Consider the following 8,701-nt stretch of genomic DNA (forward strand, 5'->3'; position numbering starts at 1 on the left):
GGAGCCACTGCCATCGGAGATGCTCGGCAGAAGCTCGGAATTTTCCTGACTCTATCTGCCTCAAGGATGAAAATCCAAACCTTGATTTCAAAATATGACCATGAACAGAGCCATGTGACAAGGTCAATGTCACCCCATGTCTCACTCTGGGCTCAAGATAGTTCATCATCAGCAAATTAATTACAAAAAATCACAATCATTACATACATTTCTGTCTTATTGTCACAGGTCTAAAAGGACAGTGAAACAATTACCAGTTCAAATCAGAGAATCTCGAATTGCTAATTCCAATATAGTTGCCCTCCATATGTGGGGCTACTATCTACGTGCTAATTCATTATAATTGCATATGCTTATGTTTCACAACAGTAGAATGAGCTAAACAACAAGTAAACCAGGTAACAGCTAAGAGGATAATGCTTTCATATTCTTTGCTGTGCTCCCATGAAGAGTGGTGTGTAGTGGAAGGACTCTCAGGCTGATTCACAGTCTTGCAGGAATATACCTTCCATGGTCCTATAGTCCATCTCTTATACCAACCAACAGAGGTGTTAGTTCAATGCAGTGGGAAGGATTTATTGGATATCTTTCTATGAGATGTGATGTCCTTTCACACCTACTGGAATATTTTCTAAACTTCATAAAAGCTTCCATTCAGATAAAGATGGCTTTGAAAACTAACACATTAAACAAATAGGTTTTATTTGCTGGGTTGAACTCAATTCTTGCTCATGCTTATGTGGTGAGGAGGTGCTTTATACTTTCATGGATATGTCTCTTTTATTGGTACAAAACAAGGTATATTATTGAAGTTCTGTTATAGTGTGAAGAGATCAAAGATATTAAAAAGCAATCTGTTCACCGGCCAGTAAGGGATTTTCCAGGGGCATGAATTTTCCCGTGCAACACGTCATGTGGCTTACTTCATGTGTGGCGTACTTTTAAATCCACACTCTTTCCTCACCTTTCTCAAAACTATTGCTTTGCTGGTACAGAAGAACCTTGACTGTCTGGCAAGATCGTGATGCTCGGCCTGGGTACAGGGTTATCCGGCATTCCATTAACCAAACAAAATATTCCCGCCTGTGTCCTTTGGATAATTGAGGTTCCTCTGTTTTACCTCTCTTGTAAAATATTTCAATTAATTCTACAAAAATGCTCTTCAAATACAATACATTTCATACACTCAGAGTCACGGTGAGAGGAATTTTTCTTGTGTCATTTCACTCATTTGTTCCTGTAATGATATTTGTTACCAGTGAAGTGTCGTTCACCAATGTTTCTTCCAAATTCCTCACTGGTCTTGATTATAACGTAAACTGACAGGCTACAGGATTGTGTTGAATTTGAAGAGAATTGGCCGTCAAGGATCTGTAAAATAGACTTCGCCTCCATTATTTTAAATCTGGCACCAAGAAGATCTCAAGGTGTCCAGCAACAGTGATATTAATAGGAAAAACACTACTCCCGCTGAAGTATTCTTACAGTCAGCAAATCAAAAACATGAAAATAATAAGCCTTTTGTTTTTAATATTAAAATTTCACAGATTGCAAAATAAACAACTGGGACTTACATTTATGGAAGCTAAAAAGTATCATAAATATCACATTTAGTTTCTTAGAAGTTTATCTTGATGAAGAACTCTGATATCCAACAGGAATTCTTCAGGGCCATTAAGACTGTTTAGTAGTAAAAATAAACCTTTTATGTGGTCAATATTGTGGAGGTGGCTATCATCACAAGTTCTTGTAAATAATATTTACAAAGCTCTGGCTGTCTGGCTGGCAAAAGCACAGCAGAGATTAGAAGCAAAGTGCTGCATGGTCAGGCAACACTGTCATTTCATCTAAACAGGTGTTTGAACAAACTTCAAACTTGATGGTCTCAAGTCCTCTTTACTTGCTAGGTGAAAATGGTTGTGTTAGAATGCAGATGCTCAGCTTACAAATGGATTCTGACCAACTATAGCAAATGGGAAATCAAGTTTAAAGTTCACACTGGTGTATCAAGCAGTGATTCAACATCAAAATGAAGGAACACACCCTGCACCTATTTTATGTTAGGCACTGAGCGTGTTCAATGAAGTCAGTACATACCACAAGTGTAGGTTTCTTTTCCCCCACCCATGACAGTATTTGAATTTGTGGCAAGAGCTGATTGTCGGGAGGCAAGATTTAACATGCTGATAAGTTGAAAACCTATGTTTGACTGCATATGTTGCCCCAGTCTATGACAGTTATTTTTAAATCAACCAGTGCAGGTAATATCAGGGCAGGCGGTACTTGATCCCAGGCACTCTGGTTCAGATGTTGGGACACTACCATAGTGTCACACCTTTATTTCGTTGAATATTGTCTCAATTCTTCAAGGCTCTTCACTTTATCCATGCGTCTCTCAAATTCCTTCCTACAGTCTTGTCGCAGACACCTTACCTCCTCAATGGAACAATTTAAAGTGGAACTTAAATCCTCTTCAGTCCTTTTGAGAATTTCCTGAAGAAGGAGGCATATTAGTGAGCCTGTAAATTGACAACGTTTTAAAATTCTAAATGTTAGATGAATCAATTAACTGCATCGATAAGGCACGGCAGCAAGGCTGCAATTTACTGACTTCTTCTTAAAAACTGAGGACTTGATATGGAAGGGAGGCATAAAATAATTACATTACCATCCAAGTAACCTCCTCAGCCTGTATTTATCCAAGACTCAAGCTTCCACTCACTCACTCCCTGTCTAAAGTAGGGCAGGAGAGCTCTGCTCCAAAAATCAGGAAAGTACAGAAGTATGCCCGTGCTGACTCTTTGAAAGAGCTGTTCATTTTAGTCCCATATCTCAGCCTTCCCAGTACATGTCTACAAAGACAAAGGTAATGGCTGTTTTTGTGAAAAACTGGCAGCAAAAAAACCCCAAAATACAGCAATACCAAATAAATCATTTCAGATTATTCAATAATTGGTTCTAACTGAAATCAAAAACTGGTTTCTAGACTTTAATTTGGCCACAGTTGAGATTAATATAACTTGCCAAAAATAAATCAACTATCTAAGCAAACCTTGGAAAGGTGGTGGTAAAGGTCAAAGTATGCTACCAAGGAAATTTCATGTACCTGTAGCTCCTGATTCGACAAGCTGAGCTCTGGGCTGGGCTTCTGCCTGAGAACTTCAATTGTGTGTTTATTCTGCCAGAAAGTTTCACTGGCCGTCAGATTTGAACCGTCCACTTCAACAGTTTCTTTAGCAGGTTCTGAATCTAGGGGAGATTCAAGATCTATATTTTTATAGCTGCAATGGAATCACAAGGTTTTGAATACATTAATAGAAACAATCTTTTGAGAAACAGTTTCACCCTGCAGGTCTGTACTGTGGGCTAGAATTTCTGCTCAGCAACACTATAGTACATCGAGCACTTGTTTATAGTCTGATTGGGTCAGATTGAAAAGGAGATTGGCTACTGTCTTTCTGATCCCACTGTCAGCTTACATGAAGAAACATGCAGATATAAATTTCTCCTTCATAGATTTAACTTCCTTAAGCTAGCTTTTGGATTTGAATAATGCCAGTCTCCAAATAAGGCCACAATTAAACTCGCTTTTACAGAATTCAAATCTCAAAATCTGCCATGGTGGAATTTGAAAGCATGTTGGATCAGTGGTGGCAGTTCCTTCATAGAAGTATTGAGCACTGCCCACAGCTTTCTCAAATGCATAGATGAATCTCATGTCACAGAAGACTCCCAAGTATAAACCTACATCCCAAATACCCAAAGGCTGTGACCTCATGCTATATATTTAGCATTCAGCAGTAACAAAGAGTTTTGTCATTATATATATTCAGGTGTAGGCGAAATACCTGCTCCAATTCAGATAGTTAACTTAGCACTGGTCAAGCAAACTCTCACACCAGATTACATTAAATGGCAAATTATATCAAAGTTGACTAGCATATCTCAAGAATGTGGTAAACAAACAAATTTATAATATAGATATAACTTTGGAAGAATTTGTTACACATTCATCATATCATCAGACTAACCTTCATTTTCTATTTGAAAGGCTTTTCGGTACAGTTTTAATATTTCCTTTGCTTCCCGTTGCTCCTCTCTGTTGTCAAGTGCACGTTGAAGGGAGGCTTGTATTGCTTCTGTTCCTTTTAAAGTTTCACCCAGCTCCTTTGCCAGCTCAGCTGATGGAACATCTATTAGTGTCTATCAAATAAAGGTACATTGAAAGCTACTGAATTTTTAAATTGACCTTCTTACAATTCAGGGATAAAAGGTAGAAGCAATTGGATTACAAGTTGACTTAATTCCTGTCCCATTTTTTAGTAACAAATCCTAACAGTGTCTCCAAAGAAATGCAACTGTCTTCAAATGGACTTGAAGAGTTTTACAAAATAATTCCAAAAAGGAACCGGATTTTCTTGTGGATTCAACTGCAATTGGAACCAGACTAATAACTAATCTTGAGAAGGATCACAAGAGACATATTTAAAATTCAATTAATTTTCTACACACATTTGTAAACAGAAACTCATTGATAATGGCTTCCCAGGTGGTGTGAAGAGATTTTCCTACCTCAACAAAAACCTGAAACTGTACAGTTAACTGTTGTGAAAATTAGAACCATAGAAACCCTACAGTGTGGAAGCAGGTCATTCAGCCCATCAAGTCCACACCAACCCTCTGAAAAACATCCCACTGCCTCTACCCTACTTCTGTAATCCTACGTTTCTCATGGCTAATCCATCTAACCTGCAAGTCTTTGGGCTGTGGAGGAAATTGGAGCACCCGGAGGAACCCCACAACAGACACTGGGATAATGTGCAAACTCCACACAGCTGGTTGGCAGAGGCTGGAATCGAACCCAGGTCCCAGATGCTGTGATGCAGCAGTTTTTAACCACTTACCCAGCATGTTGCCCTGAGGTAATTAAAATGTTCATTACCTTGGGTAAGCAATGAGTGAGTTTGCGCTTCTGACCTGGGTTAATCTAATAACTAATATGGAAGAATGATTTGATAGTTTGAGATAAGTGATTTCTAAATTTTAAGCTGTATAAAAGGCTGCATTCACTGACACAGAGGAGCATGTGCAGCATACTCTCTGGAGATGCTTGTGTATGCACTAGTGATCGAGATTTAATGAAGTGCAGCTTTATCACGGCTGGCCACTAACATGAAAAAGGCTGCATCCACAATCGCTTTCAGTAACTTGACATTTTAAACTTCTTTTGTATTTTGGCTGGTTTCTTACTTTTGGATGTGAATATAACTGAACACAAAGTAAGCCCCCTGCCCTAGTCTGTTTGCTTCCCCTGATCCCCTCTGGCCCCATTCAATTCATGTTTCAAGCATGTGTTTTGTGTGCACGTGCACAGTGCAGACTTTTGAGCATGACATAATGAGAGCCTGAAACTGTGTGAAAGCATGTTGCTGTGTAAACTAGTCCAGTGATGTTACTACAAGACCACTATCTCCCCATTGTACTGAACTTTGTACTCTGTAGTAAATCTATTGAGCAACAACCCCTTTTGCTGTTACCTGGAGATCCGATTCAGACATTGTAATAATTCTGGCAAGATTTTGTCTCAGTTGTTTAGCAAGAACTCTCCAATCACTAGACTGCTCCGGATAATCCACAGAGTCTACAGATCCAACACCATCAATATCATCATTCATTCTTGTATCCGAGTCGTTCTTGAATTCTGCAGGCACAGAAGAAGGTTTTCGTTGTCATATCATTTGACAAAGTAAATATTAAATGAGCAACATGAGAGACAGCACTAAAAACCTACTCATGGTGGACAATAACTTTTCTTTTGCTGTGGAACAGAGTGAGGTTGTAATAGTTACTATATAAAAGGAGCGTCAAAAGGAGGCTGGACAAGTTGCTGATGGCATCTTGTGGATGGTTCAGATAGCTGGCAATTGTGCTTCACTGGTAGAGACACTGACTGCTTTAAATGATGGATAGGGTACAGAACAAGTAGAATGCTTTTCTTGGATGGTGTCAAAGTTCTTCAGTGTTGCTAGAACTGCACTCAGGTGAGGAAATCAGAAATTAAGTTATCATAAAATTTTAGGCTGTGACCTCTCATGGCCACAGTATTTCCGTTTCAGTTGAATTTCTGGTCAATGTAAAACCAAGGATGGTGATTGTAGGGAATTCAGCGATGGCAATGCTAGTGAATGTCACGGGGAAGTGGTCATATTCTCTCTTCTAGGAGATGGTCATTGCCTGTACTGGTGTAAATGTTACATTAACACTTAGTATCCCAAGTCTGTATATTCAAAAAACAAAACATGCTGAAGCTGGAAATCAGAACCAAACAGAATCCTGGAGAAACTCAGCAAGCCTCGCAGCATGTGGGGAGACAGGAACAGAATTAGTGTATGAAGTCCGATATGAATCTTCTTCAGAATTATTACATTTTCTGATTAAACCTAAATATTATCCAGATAATGCTGCATGCAAAGGACTTATGAATGGCACTGAATATTATGCAACCATTAGCAAACATCTCCATTTCTGACTTTCTGTCAGAGTAAAAGCCTCTGATAAAGCAGCTGAAGATGGTTGAACCATTGACACCACCCTAAATAACTCCAGCAATGTTCTTGAACTGAAATGCCAAATGGTATTAGAAACAGAAACCACAATCACTTCCCTCAACACTAATGTGGTAATGTAATATTTACATCATCTCTGAAATTCAGCTGTTTTGTCCATGTTTTGGCAAGGCTTTTAAAAAGGTCTGAAACTGAGTGGCTTGGACAGAAACCAAACTCAAGCACTGATGAGCAGGTTGCTGCTGTGCAGGAGCCCTTTGATAGCATTGTTGATGACATCTTTCACCATTATGCTGATGATTGAGAATTGACTGATGAGACTACAATTGGTCAGGTTAAATTTATCCTGCTTTTTTTTTCCCCAAGTGGACAACTCATATTTGGACAATTGTCCACGTGGCCGGGTAGGTGCTAGTGCTGTAAATGCATTGGAACAGCTTGCCCACTGGTATCTCTAGTCTTACAGCCAGGATGTTAGGCGGGGCACACCGCTTTTGTTTATCTAATGCTTTTAAGTGCTTCTAAATATTGGTTGAAAATAAATTAACACTTCAGGAGGCAGCTGAAATGGATCATTCACTTGGCACTCTGGCTGAAGATGACTGTAAATGTTTCAGGTTCTTCTTTTTCAACAATGTGTTGGGTTCTGCCATAAGTGAAGATTGGGCATTTGTGAAACTTAATTCTCTAGTTAGGTGTCCACCATCATTCACGAGGAAATTTTAATTGGATCCATTCATTGAGAGTTTATTTAGCTATCTATAGCATGTTGTTTCCACATTATATCATGTAAGCAAGCCTTCATTGTAGGCTCAAGTTGGCATCTTGTTTTCAGGCATGCCTAGCTTCTGTTATGTTCTTCTATATTTTCATTAAAATAGGGTTGCTCCACTGGCTTGATGATAATTGTTATATGAGAGAAATGCCTGACCAAGTTACAGATTGCAGTTCAATATGATCAATAGATTGCAGAATGGGAAAGTGGAGGTGCCAGTTTGCGACTAGTGGCAGAAATCCCACCAGAAACATGTGGGGTTTCATAACTTTCTGAGCCTCCTTCCCACCACTTGCTGGACAATTTACACATTAACAGTGTTCACAATAAACTCATTATTACTCTTGCAGAAAATTCTGTGGAAAGTACAAGTCCTTTACAAATTTGAGATACTACATGTCCATAATTAACACAATCATTCAGCTGTTCCCTAAAGAGCAACTTACCAACATTAGCAGGAGTCCATTCCTGACTGGAGTCAAGGATCATGAATTTTGTGTTTTCTGGCAGGTACTTGAAATAGTCTTCATCATCAACAACTGTTCCATCATCTTCAAGCACAACTGTAAATGTTTGTCGTGCATCACTCTTGCCCAGACATAGTTTTTCTTTTCCTGAACAAAAAAAAACAATAAACACAAGTTAGAGGATAGCTAAGCTTTCAGGACATTTTACTAACTAAAAACACACACTTAAGGTATTGTGGCTGTGGGTATGTTCGCCGAGCTGGGAAGTTGATTTGCAGACATTTCATCCCTTGTCTAGGTGATGTCTTCAGTGCTTTGGATCCCCCTGTGTAAGCGCTGGTGCTGCTGTACTGTCTCTTCTGAAATTTATTTATGATTTGGAGATGCCAGTGTTGGACTGGGGTGTATAACGTTAAAAATCACAACACCAGGTTATAGTCCAATAGGTTTAATTGGAAGCATTAGCTTTCAGAGCACTACTCCTTCATCAGGTGGTTTATTTGGTTCAGTTTCTGCTGCTTCCAGTTGTTCATTGTAGTGGCCGATATATTGGGTCTAGGTCAATGTGCTTGTTGATGGAGTCCGTGGCTGACTGCTATGCTACAGCCACAGGGACATAAAAACCACAGACTTCCTGGCTGCACTAGAATGTACGCTCAGAACTAACCAAAGAGACACAGCAAACAAACAGTCAGACAAACAATTGTACTCTTACTAACAAAGAAAAGACAAATGAACAACCTCGACACCAAAGAGAGAGAAGCCATAAAAACACAAAAAACGACAAGAACCTAATCATAGTAGCAGCAGTCAAGGGCACGGCCTATCAGGGGTAGGGAGGGGGTCAGGGCCTATCAGCGGTGGGGGTCAGGGCCTATTGGGGGAGTCGTATC

At 39.4% G+C, this 8,701-nt stretch overlaps 1 protein-coding gene across 1 annotated transcript; it reads right to left on the bottom strand.

Moving 5' to 3' along the window:
- Positions 1 to 1,510: 1,510 nt before the first annotated feature.
- dffa (DNA fragmentation factor, alpha polypeptide) lies at positions 1,511 to 8,622 on the bottom strand. Its single transcript, XM_043676239.1, has 6 exons — positions 8,550 to 8,622; positions 7,788 to 7,955; positions 5,538 to 5,701; positions 4,032 to 4,203; positions 3,107 to 3,249; positions 1,511 to 2,493 (listed from the first exon to the last, which is right to left on the bottom strand). The coding sequence occupies exons 1-6, from the start codon at positions 8,605 to 8,607 to the stop codon at positions 2,338 to 2,340; spliced, it is 861 nt and encodes a 286-aa protein (XP_043532174.1). The 5' UTR covers positions 8,608 to 8,622; the 3' UTR covers positions 1,511 to 2,337.
- Positions 8,623 to 8,701: the final 79 nt, after the last annotated feature.

This window comes from Chiloscyllium plagiosum, chromosome 34, assembly GCF_004010195.1.
Source record: "Chiloscyllium plagiosum isolate BGI_BamShark_2017 chromosome 34, ASM401019v2, whole genome shotgun sequence".
Lineage (NCBI taxonomy): Eukaryota > Metazoa > Chordata > Chondrichthyes > Orectolobiformes > Hemiscylliidae > Chiloscyllium > Chiloscyllium plagiosum.